The 17,937-nt window shown below is 48.0% G+C and overlaps 2 protein-coding genes across 8 annotated transcripts; one reads left to right on the top strand and one right to left on the bottom strand.

Annotated features, from left to right (window-relative positions):
* The first annotated feature begins 1,119 nt into the window (after positions 1-1,119).
* On the top strand, positions 1,120-6,443 carry SLC25A38 (solute carrier family 25 member 38). 4 transcript variants are annotated; one of them, XM_078594475.1, is made up of 8 exons: positions 1,120-1,217; positions 1,790-1,914; positions 3,868-3,952; positions 4,104-4,177; positions 4,654-4,759; positions 4,838-5,006; positions 5,236-5,399; positions 5,739-6,443. In XM_078594475.1, the coding sequence occupies exons 1-8, from the start codon at positions 1,203-1,205 to the stop codon at positions 5,859-5,861; spliced, it is 861 nt and encodes a 286-aa protein (XP_078450601.1). In that variant the 5' UTR covers positions 1,120-1,202; the 3' UTR covers positions 5,862-6,443. The 4 variants fall into 4 exon arrangements, with proteins under 4 accessions (XP_078450601.1, XP_078450600.1, XP_078450603.1 ...); XM_078594474.1 differs by having other exon boundaries at positions 3,868-3,985; XM_078594477.1 differs by lacking the exon at positions 1,120-1,217 and adding an exon at positions 1,249-1,321 and having other exon boundaries at positions 3,868-3,985.
* A 156-nt stretch (positions 6,444-6,599) lies between these two features.
* On the bottom strand, positions 6,600-17,803 carry NDEL1 (nudE neurodevelopment protein 1 like 1). 4 transcript variants are annotated; one of them, XM_078594470.1, is made up of 9 exons: positions 17,678-17,803; positions 15,851-15,991; positions 15,583-15,736; positions 10,881-11,029; positions 10,627-10,763; positions 9,210-9,422; positions 8,930-9,021; positions 8,642-8,778; positions 6,600-8,302 (listed from the first exon to the last, which is right to left on the bottom strand). In XM_078594470.1, the coding sequence occupies exons 2-9, from the start codon at positions 15,934-15,936 to the stop codon at positions 8,203-8,205; spliced, it is 1,068 nt and encodes a 355-aa protein (XP_078450596.1). In that variant the 5' UTR covers positions 15,937-15,991; positions 17,678-17,803; the 3' UTR covers positions 6,600-8,202. The 4 variants fall into 4 exon arrangements, with proteins under 4 accessions (XP_078450596.1, XP_078450595.1, XP_078450597.1 ...); XM_078594469.1 differs by having other exon boundaries at positions 17,364-17,682; XM_078594471.1 differs by lacking the exon at positions 17,678-17,803 and adding an exon at positions 17,368-17,671.
* Positions 17,804-17,937: the final 134 nt, after the last annotated feature.

Raw genomic sequence — 17,937 nt, 5'->3', positions numbered from 1 at the left:
ATCACGTGAACAATAATTATTGCCGCGTCGTGAATTAACGTGTGAACAATCGCCCTCTGCCATGAATTAACACGTGCACAATCGCCCCGTCGTGAATTAACACGTGGACCCCCCACTCCCCATCAGTACGTGAACAACCCATTCCCACGATGAACACGTTGACTCCAACCCCACATGAGTGAACATATGAACACGTTGACTCCAACCCCACATAAATGAACACGTGAACACCCATCACCGTCAACGTGCCTCTGCCTCTACACCACCAATATATGATCTTTATAGCGGTTCCCCGGGGTACCAAATAATACAGAATGGCCGAGGCAATTAAATACTTTATTTCTGGTACACTTTTTTTCCCAGGGGTGTAACTTCACTCCATGACTGGGCTACCACTCAATCCCAAATCGGTGCCACTCCGAACGCTCTCAGCACGTGGCACACCGTGATAGTGCATCGTGAGCACAGCTCGTCCAGATGAGTCGATTGCCACATCGCCGACCATCAACACAGACTACAAATGACTGCATCACGGCAGAGGTCGCAACTGGGTACCCGATACCCGTACCCTACCCGATACCCGGCTACCCGTACCCGCCCGGCCGGGTACGGGTACCCATTTGCGACCCTGGTGCGGCCGGGTACGGGTAGGCCGTGAGTCACTGGTGAGTCACCGTTTGTCACTCATTTCCCAACGTCTTGTCTCTTCTCACAATTCAAGTTCCTAGAATCAACCCACCCGCGCCTGCAACATGGCTTCATCCCAGAGGTCGCAATCGGGTACCCGATACCCGTACCCTACCCGATACCCGGCCGGGTACGGGTAGCCGGGTATCGGGTAGGATACGGGTACCCGTTTGCGACCCTGGTGCGGCCGGGTACGGGTAAGGAATCAAAACCCGTTTGCGACCTCTGCATCACGGATATTGTGCAAGAGCCGGGGTACTATGCTACCACGAGGTTCAATTGTCGCCCCCTCTCCACTCCCTTCCCGGTCTCTGGTGTCGATGAACAAGCAGGGAGACAGCGCCGCCAAGCGGGACCACGTCGCCGGCAACTTGTGAACCCCCTCGTCTCTCCCTCACCACCACCACCCCCCTCACCCCTCTCTCTCTCTCGGGGCTATAAACTCTCCACTCCTCTGTCGGGGCCATGACTCCGAGCGACTCTCCGCTTCTCGGCTGCCCTTGCTGCCGAGATTCATGGAGGCAGTAGAGGTGAGGACGGTGGCGGAGGTGGGGTTGGTGGTGAGGCCGGGGACGTGATCGTGAGGCCGGGGAGGTGAGGGTGAGGACGAGGACGTGATCGTGAGGCCGGGGAGGTGAGGGTGAGGAGGAGGAGGTGAGGGTGAGGAGGAGGTGAGGAGGGTGAATCCTCATATAATATCTGGCGATGGCCTTTGAACGTGAGGGCGATGAAGGCGAGTTGACGGTGGGGACGGGGGGAGGAGGCCGTAAACACGCGGACCTCCCTAGGCCCAGTGCAGGCAGAGAGGACATCATCCCTTGCCCGGGAGAGAGAGACCTTCACCTGCTGCTGATACTACTGCTGCTGCCTCTGCTACTACTACTGCTGCTGCTGTCTTTGCTGCTGCTGCTCCTACTGCCGCTGCTGCTGCTCCTACTGCCTCTGCTGCTGCTACTCCTGCTGTTTCTGCTGCTGCTCTACTGCTGATGTCTCTGCTGCTACTGCTGATGATGATGTCTCTGCTGCTGCTGATATCTCGCCCTGCTGCTGATGTCTCTGCTGCTGCTGATATCTCTGCTGCTGTTGCCCCTCTTGCTCGTAGACGCGCTCTGCGCTGCGCGCCTTCCTGTGCGGGGCGCTGAGCGGGTCGTGCTCCACGCTGCTGCTCCAGCCCCTGGACCTGGTGAAGACGCGGCTCCAGCTGCTAAGCGCCGCCAGCCTCCCACGGTGCGACCCCGACAACAACAACAACAGCAACAACAACAGCAATAACAACAGCGGTCATCTGGGACCCCGTCCAAACTATTTACCACTAAAGCCGTGAACCTCGCCGATCTCGTGCACCATCAGGGCCGGTGTAGCTACTTGTGCCACCCGCGACATTATCTATCGATTACGGTCGGCAGCCACACGAGGCCGACTACCTAACAAATAACAAGAGATAGGCTGGCAATGTGCACGTAGAATACAAATAAAAGCTGTTCTTACAGAAGCCGTCGGCCCAATGTCCTTGTGGGACTGCGTAATTTCAGCAACATTGCTTTAGTACAAACCACACTGGTATTGAAACACGCTGTCTCATCGACGGCTAATCGTCGGTGAATGCATCTTACCCACACTAATCGGTTACTAGAGGGGAATGTCTTCGACACGACGACACTTTATCACGACAGTATTAGCGCGCTCCGTCACTTCTGGCAATGAAAGTTGCATTTTGGAGTAACGGGGCTGATGTGTGGATGTTAATGTGTAATCCTCTAAAGTGATTTGGCAGTCCTATTTTGCCCTCAATAAGGAAAATGTTCCCCATTCCTGCCATAAGCCTAATGCCTTAATATCCCTAAAACGAGTCTACCCTCACTTTTGTACCCCTAAACTTTTAAACACATTTACCTCTTCCTCACACATGCAGGCATGGAGCATGAGTCCTGATACTTCGAGGCCATATGGAGCCTAGAATGAGCTGGTTGGATTAGGGGGCCAGGAAATGGACTCAAAAAAGATGATTAACCGGGAGCGAAACTTGGAATGTTGGAAGGATAGCATTAACGCCCATTAGCCGCATGTATATTATTTGATTTTAGGGGTCTTCTTTGTCCCCCCTCTCCTATCCCCCCCTTGTCCTATGTTTCCCTCATTTGGTTGGTTATATTCCCCCTCCCTTATTATCCCCTCCCAATTTAACTTTCCATCTTCTCCCCAAGTGGTGTCCTCGCTTGGTGGGGGTAATGGACCCCTTTCCCCACCTTTTACCTCCCTTCCCCTTTATATGGTTCAGTTGCATCGGCACTGTCCTTCATGAATTGTGACAACCCCGTTATGCAAGCTATGCGTTCTGTATTGGTTCGCGATTTGTTACAAAAAAACACATTTACCCCTTAAACTCATCTACCTGTAGTCCCATAAACCCCAAGTCTGAAATCCATAAAATCCATATACTTTTAAGCCAATTTAGCCTTTAACCCCAACTAGCCATACATACACTAATTATAAAAACGCGTTTATGCCTAAACTCTTCCACCAAACGGGTCTCGAGGCCGGTGATCAATTACGCAACTAACTGCTTTGACCACATTTGAGTAAGTAGTTGCAAAGCAAGGTTTCTGTGTTGAGAAGTGTGTTAAACATTTTCTGGTATTTGGAGTGACTGATTCCTTTGGTGCTGTCAGTTTCGTTAAATTATGGCTTCATTTATTACCGATGGTATTGAAATGCCTGCTGAATGCATTCTATTGGTCAACATTTCTTAATTTACTGCCTCTAAAAAAATAAACAAGATATTGAAGATTCTAACAACCAATCATTGTTCGCAAATGTGCACGTGGTGAAATAATCACTTTGCTGGTCGTGACGCTTAATAGTAAGTCTACTAAGTTTAAGACAACACAGCAATGTACAAAACACACTTGGCCTTATGCATTGTGCAAAAAAACTGCATCGTGGTCCTATTGACTTGACCATCAAGCAAGTGAGACAGACAACCACACACCAGTTTTTTTCTTAGCAGGACTTATAAGTATAATCACCAATGCTCACTGCTGCAAAGCCTACTGTAAGAAACCAGTTACGGAACTGCTCACAACTCATTGCAGAGACGCCAACATATAAGCGATTCATTTACATGCAACTCAGGTGTGGACCCAGCTTCAATGTGGCCTATGTCGCCCCTTTTATTGCCAGGTCCCCGAGGGTGCGGATGGTGTCCGTGCTGACCCATGTGGTGCGTACGGAGAGCGTGCGTGGCCTCTGGAAGGGACTTGGCCCTGTGAGTCTGCAGGTCCCCGTGGAGTGGACACAAGTATTTGACAACCGCGCACGCATGTGTTTAAAGAGGTTACCGTGGCACAGTCATAGTTCTGTAGCTACGATTCTACCTGCGCTACAAATGCCTGTTTCCTTGTCCGTGTCACTTGCAGTCTCTCGTGCGCTGCGTACCTGGCGTTGGCATCTACTTCTGCACCCTGCACTCACTCGAAGAGAGTTTCTTCAGGTAATATTGCCTTAAAAGGAAAAATAATACATCATAGGTGACATTTCGAGCAATGGCCCTTCATAGCACGTAAGAAAAATATTCACCTCACATAAAATTTAATATTTGCTATGAAGGGCCATTTCCAGAAACGTTGCTTTTTTCCCTTTTTGGGTAGTGTAATTTCTGAATATCTTGAGTTTTTTTGTGATTTAGCACTGCTAACACAATATGACCAAATAATCTCCGAAAGCGAGTGCTGGTCCTATTGGCGACGTAGCTATACATGGGGCCTGAGCTTGTATTTGGGCAACGTTGATACTAAGTGAATTGCACTTATTGGACTAAAGGCTCAGATGAGCCAGCGTGATGAGAACAAGCATCGGGGCCCGATGGCTCCGAGTAGCTTGCGGTGCCCGATCTCATTAACAGGGGTTTGTTGTTGCTCCGTAGAGATAGTGAGTGACGTCACTGGGTCCTGTGCCGTGGGGATGCAGGGATCGTGCTCCATCCGCCCTGGACTCGCTCCTGCTGGGGCTGTCGGCAAGGACCGTATCTGCAGTGTGCATGCTGCCCGTCACTGTTGTAAAAACACGATATGAGGTACAATCACCACCTCGGATAATTTTGCACCCGCGAACACCGTGAGTTTTTGCTAAATGTTGTGTTTTTCCAAGGCAGAGTGGCCGCTTCAAGTACAGGAGTGTGTTCGGAGCACTGAGCAGCATCCGTAAGACGGAAGGCATCCGCGCCCTCTTTAGTGGCTTGACGGCAACGCTCGCTCGCGATGCGCCCTTCTCGGGGATCTACGTCATGATCTACACTCAGGCCAAGCACATGCTGCTACACGGTACAAAACCTTATCACCAGCATCTCCACACTTGGGGTTCTGTTGGGTTTTAAAAGAAGACATGAGTCCTCACCTCGTGTGACCTCCATTAATGGTTGGAAAATTGCACTGGCCGGTCTGGTTGCATCGGGCTCTGTGAAGGCAGGGGTTGCAGAGTGGTGCCTTTACCATGCCAACTGTGTAGCCACGATTCCTGCATCGGGTGCCGACTGCATCTTGTGTCCTGCAGGAGTGGAGAGGGAGGGCCAGGCGCCGACGCGGTTTGCGTGCGGGGTGCTGGCTGGAGTGGTAGCATCTCTCGTCACGCAACCAGCCGATACCATCAAAACCTACATGCAAATGGAGCCTCACAGATTTTCCCACACAGGACAAACTTTTGTGGCCATCTGCAGAGTGAGTCCCTTTTTACATGCACCCATAATGCTGAGCTTTACCTACAGGGATGTTTATTTCCTTCAGTGCACTTGGCAGAGCCCAGTATTCACAGCCCTTCGGTATTGATAGCCACGGTCTCTGCACTTTACTGCATTACCCAATGGAGACAGAGGCGTCATAAGTTGCTGCCACCAAATGAATACAAAACAAGCCCAGCTCGCTTTCCACATCCTCAACGGGTGTCCTTGGCCACAGGATGTAGCTGGGCTCCATAAGAACACTACTGCTCGTGCCGTTTACAGGACCTGACTGCCACCATGCGCATGCTGTGTGCGACTTCCGTCCGCATGTGCACAGAGCCATGGTCTGACAGGTCTCTTCCATGGCGCTGTGCCGCGATGTCTACGCCGCACACTGGTAACAGCCATGGCATGGACAGTGTATGAAAGGATGATGGTGGGACTGGGCCTGAAGACGTGAAACCACCACCATGGCTGCAGCACACCGGACAGTGACTCTCACATGACAGTCTGACGCGTGATACAAGTGCCTCTGACTAACAATGCCACATGACATTAACACACATGACATAATACTGCTTCTCATTGTCACACTGGCATGTGGAGTCAAAGCGATGAGTCTTACACGACCAAAGCGTTCGCTATTTGCACCAATTCCCACACAGGTATCCATGTAACCCAGGCGTCTCACGAGTACTCGCTTGAGTGGTGGTGCTGAACAGACCCACATGACCATGCTGCCACCGTGACAAATCAACCGGCATTTGAATTTGTTCGGAGATAACATTACAAAAGTCACAAGGACTTTGCCAAGCAAGAACGTTCTATATTACTTGGGTAACTTACCAGAACTTGATGCCATCTAGCACTAATCTCGACAGTGTGCAGTTGTGCCTTTTAAATAAAAGGGTCCAATTGAGTATTTAAAAAGCATGTGCGTAATGTTTACAGAAGATGTGATTATAAATACGCAAAAGGATGTTACATTAATGAATGTTTTACCGCTGCTGTACAGATTTCAATAAAGCTAATTTGCCATGCATCTTTGCTGCCTTACAGAAGCAATGTGTATTTAGGGCTCAGTGTAGACTGGTGTTGCTTGGTTTCTACATTGAAAAGTTCGTGGAATTAAGATAAATTAGAGATGGTGTAATAACGTGAAGTGCTCTAATGTACATACATGTTCAAAGAGAAATCGTTATGTTTTTGAAGTCCAACTTTATTCCAATACATTTTATAACAAAAGATAAAGCACACGGTTTTCAGTCACTTGAGTGGAAGGCATTTCCTCAAGCGATCAAAACCTATGTACAATAGTCGTGTTCACTTAGTCCACCACTTTACAAGAACAATCGTATATACAATGAAATGTGCTGACAAAAGTTAGAGAATTACAACAAAAGCAAGAAGATAGAGCAGCACACACACCCTTCAAGTCAAACCTTAACCTCTGCCACAACTGCGCGGAGTTGCTGCTCCAGCCCTTGCATCGCCATAGGTTGCTACTTATCACGCTGTGATGGTGATTAAGGGCTGCAGCTACCTCTAGCATTGCTTTGGTGATGGGGGGGGGGGTTTCAGCAAATCATAGTACCACCGCTATGCATTAACACTCACATGGCACTACGAGCATGTGCAGTTGCAAAAGCACATACCTGCTTGCAAGCTACAGACGCAGTGCCATTGGGACCCTTGCTATGCACCTGAAACTACAGCTCTGTTGTCCACCATTGAAACAGAGAATTGAATTGGGCAGAGCAATCTCAAAGCTTTCTGGCAGCACTGGGGAACATTGTAAAAGTTCTGTCTGCTGTACAACACATTTTGAAAATAAAACCGCACGTTGCTTTATGTGGCTCAAAGGCCAAAGCAGCAAGCGTAGGCACCTCCGGCATGTTAAGATGCACAGAATCCAAAATCACTTTCTCAAGGCCATGATCATCATTGCCGGAAATCAGCAATGGTTGCCGCAGCGTTACCCATTGTTAACATATTGTTGCCCAAAATCTGAATCTGATCTCAACTCCCCCTCGTGGGCAACTGGGACATCAACTTCCAATTAGATCGCAGAAAGCTCACAAGACTGACACACAATCTGCATTTTAAAAAATGGTGCCTTTAAGTCCCCGCACGAGTGAGCTGTGGATATGATGTGATGATGTAGTGTTGTGATGATGTGGAGAGATAGTGTGTTTGTGTGGAGAGATGGGGTGTGGCAGTCTGATGTGGAGTTGGTGGTGAAAAGATGTGTTATGAGAGGCATGATGGGCCCCAAATCATTTCAAGAGATTAAAGGCAAGACAGAACTCAATCACCCCATTCCATTTCCCACCAAATTTCCAGTTTCTCATGGTAAATGCATTGCAAGCAACGATTGCCTTTACAAAAATTATCAAGTGGATCATGGCCTTGAACTCACTCCACAATGTAATCTACTCTTGTATCGAGCGTACAGACGGATCCGCCTATATGTACGCGCATGCTGAGCAAATCCCTACATGAGACAATAAATACGCAGTAAATAGCTGGCAGCACGAGGCGCACACTTTAAAGGTTTGTGGCATAAGTGAACATTACAACTCCATCTGCTCTGTGCAGATTCTCGAATGGACTTCACAACTAAAGAACACAACTATAGGGGGACCAGTACTTGCAGAGGACACCGAATAAATTTAGAGGTGCGGATGGTAGTTTGTGTTGGGGTATGCAGCCTATGCTGAGGTAGGGTGTGCTGGGTGCCTGTGGTTGCTCCAAGGTTGCTATGGTACTGTGGTGCCAGGTTGCAGAGGTGGCATTGTAGGTCAAACAGTGATCTGCATGCCACCCGGTGGGGAGGCAGGCGTGGGTGGGGTTGGGCCCGCAAAGGGCAAATAGGAAGCTCTCTCCAACCTTTTGCTAGGCCTGCAGAGAGTACACACAGACAATTATTATTTAGGCAATTATGCATCATCCTCATGAAACACAGCCGGGAAACAGCCATTGAACATTCATGTCGTAGACGTACACTATTGCAAGTGTCTTGATGCATTTCCTGATCAATTGCACCATGTCGTATGAGCAAACAAAAAGTGCTTCACACCCGTTGTGCACACTTTCGGAAGGGAAATGGCATGTGCAGCCTGAAGCTCTGCTACTCCTGGCTTCGTGGGGATTGAGATATGGATCAAATGCACGAGTTTCTTGTATGGGAAGTACGAGAGGGCGATTACGGGCATCTTGGGGTGTGCAGTCCTTCCTCACCCCATGTCGTGTCCGGGAGATGGAGGGCTTGGGCTGTGGGGGGTCCGAGACGTACCCGAGAGACTCCCGCTCACTTTTCCCAGCAACTGCTGGTCCCGCATGACATTCTTGCAAGAGGCAAGTTTACACTCCAGTGCCTGCAAAACCGCACGGACCCACTACAGCACCTTCCTTGAAGCAGACACCCTCACCTCAGGAATTAAATATTTGAACATAACAGTGTTAATATTTTTATATTTATATCAGGCAATCAGCAAAACGAACACAAAAAGACAACGTGGTACTTACACTGACTTTCCTGAGAAGATCACCAACAATGTTGAGAGCAGAGATTCTAGCCGATGGGGTCAGTGGCGAACTTCCGTAACCATTGGGCATTCCTGCAGCAGGGGTTCACACACATGACCCAGTCTATGACATACTGCCACAGGGGTTCACACATGTTCCATAGTCTATTACATACCTTCGGGGTTCACACATGTTACCCAGTCTATAGTTGCATGTTGGCCTCTTAAACACAATTACAAAGAGGCCACCCTGAAATTTGATGGCAGTGGGAGGGAGGTACCTTTTGATCGTGGAGTGACAGGCATCTCGAAGGCGATGTCTCCAGGGACACGGGGGGTGGAAGGTGATGGCACGGACACTGGAGCTGGAGCAGGCAATGGAGATGGTAATGGAGCCGGTGATGGAGCCGGTGATGGAGCCACCTCTGCTGATGGTGAATTTGGTGCCGAGCGTCGCACCTGCTTCTGCTGCACCGCCAGTTCCTGGCGCAGGTCTACAGCCAGTACACACACACTTGCCTATCAACCACGTGTATACAACACCACCATTAGCCATTAAGTGGCAGGGCCGTTACCACGGCACTTGTACCAGGATGGGTGCACTTTGAGATCACATGAAGTGCCGAATGCTCGCTGGCAGGTCACAGAACAGGCCCAGGTATCACCAAGATAACAGGCAGATAGATGCACCACCTGTCGTGGCCACGACCACCCTGCTGTGTTTTAGCATATCTCGACTGACTATAATTGCAACATCCAGTCAGCTGCTCAAGGGACTCGTGGGTTCATCAGATCTGTCGTGAAACTGGCTTGCAGTAGGCTTTCAACGTGGTGGCACATGGATACAGGTTAGTGCAAAGGGTTGATGCCACCTACGCATATATGATGATGATGATGATGTTAAAGCCATCCAGCAGTTTGTTTATTGTTGTGAGCATTGCTCCTCCACTCTTCAGAGTTGCTGGTAGCTGCCCCTAACTGCCCAGTAGTATATTTCATGAGCATCCACCAGAGGTAGATCTTGACACCATTGGTATTAGTCAAAGGCAAGTCTACTCACCGCCAAGTCCATCTGTACCACATCAGCCCATCTCCCTTCTAGCTTGTGCTAAATATGATTATGAGCGGGGCCTGTTTCCAAAGCAGAGCTGGCCAGGAGCACAATGCCGAGTAACGAAAACTTCTCGAACTTCTCCATAACCACCCGACTGGTCTAGGAGAGTTGAGCAGGTGGAGTATCCACTTTTATAATGTGTCTCACAAATGTGTTAGTTAGGCTGATGGTACACATCAGAACACATACACCATGGAAAAACACCCAAACACCAATAAACCATACAAAGACACCATGCAATCACGAGACAAAAATTCCGTATAGCCTGGAACAGACGGTTGGGGCAGGTGCTGTCAGCAAATGCCTACAAAGACCGGCATGGCACACGAGGTCCTGGGTGGCCAGCACCATGCCTGGCCAACTATGTCTCGCCAGTGGCAATGTTTACACACACGAGGTATTCATTGAGACCAAGTCGACCTAGGGGAGACCCAGGAGCAGTTTAGATAACCGTCATGTAAATAAGCAAACAACATTTGCCACTGTCACCAGGCTATGTGCACTTTAAGGCCACACACACACACAAACACGAGTCCCACAACATCAGTACTACACCACACCACAGGGATGTGTGGTGCACTTACCGCGAGCCTCATCCTTAAACCGCTGTACAGACTCGAGCAGGTTCTCTTTCTCGTCCACCTCGCTCTCCAGAAAGGCATTGCGCTCAATCACCTCGTTCATTCGCTGCTCAAAGTCGTCCATGGAAACGAACGTTGCACTAAGAACCAGCAAAAAGCACAGCCACTCTTGTCAGTTTACGGGGCCATGATGGGTGCTCTGCATCATAAACCTCACCACTGTGCCTCGTGTGCTGTAACTGCACTGTGTAACATACCGCTTGGCCCTCTCCAGGTCATCATTCGCCTGCTCCAGCTCGCGCACATATTTGTGCAGCTGATCCTTGATAGCAGTGATTTGTGCCAACTGCTCCTCCAGGGAAGATATTTGTTGATAGCTTTGGCCATGCTGCTGCTCCAGCTTTTCCTGTCATTACAAGTCATGATATACCGTTAGTATACATTCAACAAAAAAATCAACACAAAATGATGTTATTCATTGTCATTATTCTGGGTCATGATTCAATTCAAGAACGATTTTCTATTTCATTTATACAGTCTCATATGTAATATGTATCTCAAATGTATTAAAGGTATCATGTGTTCTGGTTCATTTGTATTGTTTGCTTTGTTTGTATTGTCCATCTCATACTTTTTCAAATTGTTATTGTACGTCTTCTTTGAATTTTCTATCTGCTATTTTGAAAATGTAATTTGTTTTTCTCCCGTGTTGTGTCTCATATGTTCTAAATCATTTGTTCCACATGTAAAGTTTGTATTGCTTGTACTGTATTAATTTTGTCTCATCTTACTCTTTGGTTCTTTCGGTAAAGTCACGTAGGTGAAAACAAAATAAAAATGAAAACTACTAAATTAAATCACGACGTTTCGGAAGCAACACAGGCCTCCGTCATCAGGTGTGACTGCTCCAGCAACAGTAATTTTGCTACGTGACTTTACCGAAAAAACCAAAGAGTATGGATCCTTGCAGTCACGAAAACTTCAAATCTAGAATTATAATTGTCTCATCTTGTTTGTACTTTTTCAGATATTACCTGATTTAAATAGGTTCATTTTTACTGTCTTGTATGGTGTCCCATTTATATTGTGCCTTGTTTTTATTCATTCATATTTTGTAGTATTGGTACCATCTCAATAATCTGTTGTCTTGTCAGGCATGATTCATAATAATTAATTATGAATAATCATTCATCATACTCTTTGGGTCTTTCGGTAAAGTCACGTAGATAAAAAAATAAAAAAATCACAATGTTTCGATCGCAGGAAAAAATATATATATTTCTCCTGCCTCAGCAGTTCTCCTGCCGTATTTTTTCACCTGAAGACGATTGCTTGTGTTGCGATCGAAAAATCGTGATTTTTTCATTCATAAGCATACATCAATTGTATTTATTACAATGGTCAAAAGCACGGCCTTGAAAAAAAAAATATACAGACTCTTTGGGTCTTTCGTTAAAGTCACGTAGATAGAAAAATAAAAAATAAATCGCAACGTTTTGATCGCAACACAAGCAATCGTCTTCAGGCGAAAAAATACAGCAGGCGGACTGCTGAGGCAGGAAGAAACATAGCGAGAGAGCTACTGCAGCTAAAGGTCAGAAATGTTTGAGATGGGTACAACCCAAGGGTAAGTGGACGGGGCTAGAGATGGAATTTGCAAGTCAATGTAAGATCGCAGAGCTAGGTATACCTCGGCTAATCATGTCTGCATTAACCACAACACCTGTGGTCAGAATGCAAACATAAATAAAGGCGATTGGTATGACCTTGGTGTCGCAGCTTCTCTTCAGAGAAGTGAGCGACTCGATCAGATGGATCTTCTTGTCTTGGAGTTTGTTAAATCATCTAATGGTTGTAGAAACCCTCCCCGCAGAGGCGGTTAAATCATGACTTAAAGCTTTCGTGACTGCAGGAATTCATATTCTTTGGGTCTTTCGGTAAAGTCACATAGATAGAAAAAAAATCACGAAGACGATTGCTTGTGTTGCGATCGAAACGTCGTAAATTGTATTATTTTTCTATCTACATGACTTTACCGAAAGACCCAAAGAGTATGAATTCCTGCAGTCACGAAAGCTTTAAGTCAATCATTAATCATGCCAATTGGTCACGGTATTGTCAGGCAATGTCAGGTTGTAGGGTAAAGTTGGTTGTTTATAGGTTTAGATTTAAGTTAATTTAATCGCAAGGGTGTTGCATAATATTTTTCAGGGTGGAGACCGGTGCTTGATGGTGTCCATGACTATGCTGTGGAGGTATATGCATGTGCAAGAGAGTGTTGTGGAGGTGTGTGATTGTGCTGTGGAAATGTGTGTGAATGGGCGTGTGTGTGTGTCATGGTGTGTGCGTGGTGGTTCTGTAGAGGTGTGTGTGCATGTGTGATGGTGCTGTGGAAGTGTGTGTGATGGTGTGTGCGTGTGTCATGGTGTGCGTGTGGTGGTTCTGTAGAGGTGTGTGTGCATGTGTGATGGTGCTGTGCAGGTCTTTAACAGGGTTTTTGCACCTGTTTACTATTTAATTAACATATGTGTTTGTATTTATGTGTTTCTGTGTCTATATATGTGTGTGTGCATGATCGTGTATTCATGATTTATTTAATGTGGAGTACTGTGCACTACTGTACTGTAGAGTAGGATGAAGAGGGCTATAGTGTCATGCGATGTACAGGCTGGTGTATCGTAGTGTATTCTAAATATTGTAGTCTGTGATATAATTAAATATAGTGTAGTGTATTGTGTGGTTTATAGTGCAGTGTATGTCAGACCTAGTAAAGTGTGAGGGTGAATACGGTGAAGATTACCTGAGTGAGAGGGTTGAGAACGGGGTGGGGTCTGGTGAGGCTTAAGTAAGTGTGAATAGGGGTGAGTGTGTTGAGCCAGAAGTGAGGTTGAAAGTGTGAATAGGGTGTATTTTTAAATCCTTTATATTAGGTTCGCTTGCTTGCGACCGTGCAAATCTTTCGGTCGTTTTTTAACCCACTTCCCGTGATCCAATCGAGCTGACATTTTCCACACAGACTCGTTGTGCGTGACAATTAATGTTCGTGAAATTTTTTTTCCAAAATTTTACACTTTTTAGGACAAAAATATTATATTTAATTACCAATTGCTTAATGGTGCAATGCAATCATCTGACCCATAGGTGGCAGCCATCTCAAGCCAGAGGACGAGAGGACTCTCGCCGCCACGCATATAAAGGATTTATAGTGAAAAACTTTGTTTTTACGGGTTATACTTGTTATGTATGTAACAACATCAGTGTATACGAGGGGCTGGTAACCCCTCCACCTAGCACTAATTTATACCGGGTAGGGATTACCTCTCAAGCAAACTGCTGAGGGTGGCATTTGTGTGCAGATTGCCTGATGTGACGTTATTATAACTGTCTGGTCGACAGGATTGGTTGTCCCCATTTTTAAAAAGGGGGGCGGCACAAATCATAACTACCGGGGCATCTCCCTTCTCAGTGTGCCGGGAAAGGTCCTTGCAAGGATTATTTAACATCACCTTGCCAGCCACACTGGGGAGAGGCTTGCAGAGCCCCAAAGTAGTTTCAGGCCAGAGCGGTCCGTCACAGACACCATATTCTATGTCCATCTGCTACAGCAGAGGTGTACAGGACCTACATTTTTACTTTATTGACCTGGACAAGGCCTATGATACTATCAATAGACCAGGGCTCTGGATTATACTTCATGCTATTGGGGTCCCAAACTCTCTTGTCACAATCATTAAGGACCGTCATGATGGTGAGCAGGCCCGGGTAAAGCTGCATGGCTGGGTGTCAGAACCATTTTCTGTTCACCTTGGGGTGCGACAAAGATGTCCATTGACCACGTAGTTCGAGAGGCTTTCCATGGATGTACCAGTCGAATTTATATCCAGTATAGATAGAACGGGAGGCTGATCACCGCCCAGGTGCAGTCAAGGGATAGTTCCCTATTGACAACAATGTTACGTATGCGGATGATCTGGTGATTGCTGCCCACTCTGAGGAGTTGGAGATGCTACTGCTGAATCCAGAGCATGCTACTATGAGATGGAGCCTTACCATCAGCCCCACGAAAACAAAGCAGCTACCATGGGCAGTGTGCTTATGACCAGCTCTGGTTGGTCAGCCGAGGTCTCACTCAGAATCAGTCGAGCGGCATTATCGTTCATCAGTTGCATAGTGCTTTGTGGAAGCTACCCAATCTATCACTTCATACGAAGCTCCAGGTCTTTTCGACCACAATTATGCTTGTGAAACATGGAGCCTTCTAAAATAACATCTGTGCTGGTTGGAAACATTCAGGCTAGCTTGCCTATGATCCACCCTGGGTTTAACCAGACTGGATTGTATAAGCAGCTCACAGATCCTTAAAAGATGTGGACGCAGTCCCATCAGTGAGCTCCTCTGGCATGTGAGACTGCGTTGGATGGGTCATGTAGCATGCATGCCTAGCCACAACATGCCCAAGCAGCTTCTGTTTGGCTGAACAGATGGGGCTAAACGGGCATGGCACAGGCTAGAGAAGAGATGGACTGATATGGTAAAGAAGGATGTAGAGCAGATTGGACCTGCTGATGACTGGTACCAGCGGTATCAAGATTGACATCTGTGGAGGAGGGCTTGTGAAGGACGCTACTGGGCAGTTGGAGGCAGTCGCCCTCCAGCAACAATGGACGTGAAAGGAGTAACACTCACAATGGTTGGGGCACCAGGTGGCTAAAACGCAATGTTGGAACAGTAGGAGCAGTTGGTGCATCTGAATGTCATCTCAGTTAGTCAACTCATAGCACCTGGGACTGTTCCATGACCTCCTGCCAACAGGCCTTGGACACTTCACGTGGCCTCAAAGTGCAGCTAGTATGCCACAAGCACCATGGTAACATCACCACTACTTAGTGGTGAATGGCGGTTGTTTTTGTACAGGTCTGTGTGTGTGATGGTGCTGTAAAGCAGTGCGCTGTACAACACCTTGATAATTTCCAGGTCATTAATCAAGCGCTGGTTGGTGGCGTGTAGCTCGCGAGTGCGGCCCTCGGCCTGCTCCAGCTGTGCCTCCAGCTCTGCCTCCAGCTCACGGCTACCAATGGTGAACTCCTCAAGCTCCTCCTGTGCAGCGATCCAACTGAAGACAGACATGAAGACACTCGCATGAGCTCAGCCTCATGCCATGGTAGCCTCAGAACAAACAGGCATGTTCACCGAGTGGTGAGAGGCACCGTTAGATGTGTGCCCTTACCTTGCTTTGTATTTTAATGCATTTTGCTTCCAATAGCACAACTCCTCCTCCACGCTTGAAAACTCCACTTGTTCATCTTCATCCATGACTTAAGAGTCAAGTCACCCTTCACACCGCAGTGTGATGCGACAGCAAGCTTCTCTGTGTTGGCAGAAACCAGAGTTAGTTGAGCAATATTATTTTCACGCTCGTCTTAAAAGTAACATTCAGGAACACCCACCTCTAATGTAACAAGTGAGACGTTTCAATTATAGCAAGGAGATCATAGTCATGATCAGTCTGATATTTTCCACCATTGCAATGGGCTTAAAATAGGCACGCCGTGGTGAGGTGGGGGAAGGAAATCGGGAGGACAGGGATGTGTACAGCTCAATCTGCAATCTGACACATTGCACTTTATACACATGGCTGCAGATAAACATGCAAACCTTTCAACGCCTCATCAGTGACCTTATTACAGACCAATTCATACCTTATTTGTCACGCCGTGCCTTTATACATCTCAACGTTCATCCTACAAAGCCCGTATTGAAACGGCTATATGGACATGAAAACTCAATATCCCTGCACGAGAATACGGGTAAATCGTATGGGGATGACAGGTATGAACGTGCGGAATAGAATATTTACAAAAAAAAACGTTTGTGGGGAGGAGTAAGGCATTCCTTCACAATCTGAGATTGCAGTAACCAATTTTGACGCCGAATCCACATTCTCGTCTCCCCCATATTGCCTCAATTGCGCTATACTGGGCGTGTCAAATACACGGTCTACTGTATGAAAATAAATCACCTCTCGTTTCTGAATGTTTAATACTGAACCCCATCGACACCGGTACTCTTGCACGACACGCAGCCCCCTACGCGGCTCGGCACAACACGCAGACCCACCCTGGGAACTGCCCTCACGACGACACAGCCCTCACGCCTTCCTGGAGCTCTCCTCACTCTCAAACGTACACATGGTGAAGACACTTCACTACCAGCAGCTCACATGAAGATACCTCACTACCAGCAGCTTATGTAAAAACACCTTACCCTCAACTCCTCACACACAGTTCCTCATCACATGCAAACACTTCTTCTACACGCAGTTCCTCACACGAAGATACCTCAATACCAGTAGCTCACACACGGTTTCCTCATCACATTAAAGCCCTTCACACGCAGTTCCTCACACGAATAACAACTCACTCCCTGCTCCTGCCCACACGAATGACAACTCACTCCCTGCTCCTGCTCACACGAATAACAACTCACTCTCTGCTCTCACACGAATGACAACTCACTCCTTGCTCCTGCCCACACGAATTACAACTCGCTCTCTGCTCTCACTCACACGAATAACAACTCACTCCCTGCTCCTGTTCACACGAATGACAACTCACTCCCTGCCCACACGAATGACAACTCTCTCCCTGTTCCCGCCCACACGAATGACAACTCACTCCCTGCTCCTGCTCACATGAATAACAACTCGCTCCCTGCTGCTGCCCACACGAATAACAACTCACTCACGGCTCCTGCCCACACGAAGCTGTCTCGGCTCGCCGGCTTCTCTCTCCTTTCCCAGTCCGCCTCGCGACGACGTCACGGCGACGAGCCGCCTCGGTGATGTCACTTTTTGTATTTTTCAAAAAACCCGTTACCAAGGTGCCCCCCCAGCTCCGCTCCGTATCTCCTGCGGCAGATCAGCGCGAGAGGAACCCAACAGAAACAGGAGCCAGGCTCGAAGCTGGAGCCTGAGGCCCGTGAGAACGAGAGGCGGGAGGGGAAGGAGCAGCGGAGATTCGCGATCCCCGGCCCAGGCCGCGATCCTCTCTCTCACCTCTCTGGGTGATCGCTCCCCGTGATGTCACGTGAAGCCGCCGTGGCGCTACGCGCTTACGTAGCTACGGCCGCTCGTGCAGTGCGTGATTACGTCACGACGCACGCTTGGAGACTGTGCGTGTTTACGTCAAGATGCACGCTAGGAGACTGTGCGTGATCACGTCACGACGCACGCCGGTGGCCTGTGCGTGATTACGTCATGACGCACGCTTGGAGACTGTGCGTGATTACGTCACGACGCGCGCCGGTAGCTTGTGC

The sequence above is a fragment of the Lampetra planeri genome, chromosome 5, assembly GCF_965212315.1.
Source record: "Lampetra planeri chromosome 5, kcLamPlan1.2.h2, whole genome shotgun sequence".
In the NCBI taxonomy this organism is placed as follows: domain Eukaryota; kingdom Metazoa; phylum Chordata; class Hyperoartia; order Petromyzontiformes; family Petromyzontidae; genus Lampetra; species Lampetra planeri.
The sequence above is the reverse complement of the archived record's forward strand: the minus strand, read 5'-3'. Positions and strand labels throughout refer to the sequence as shown.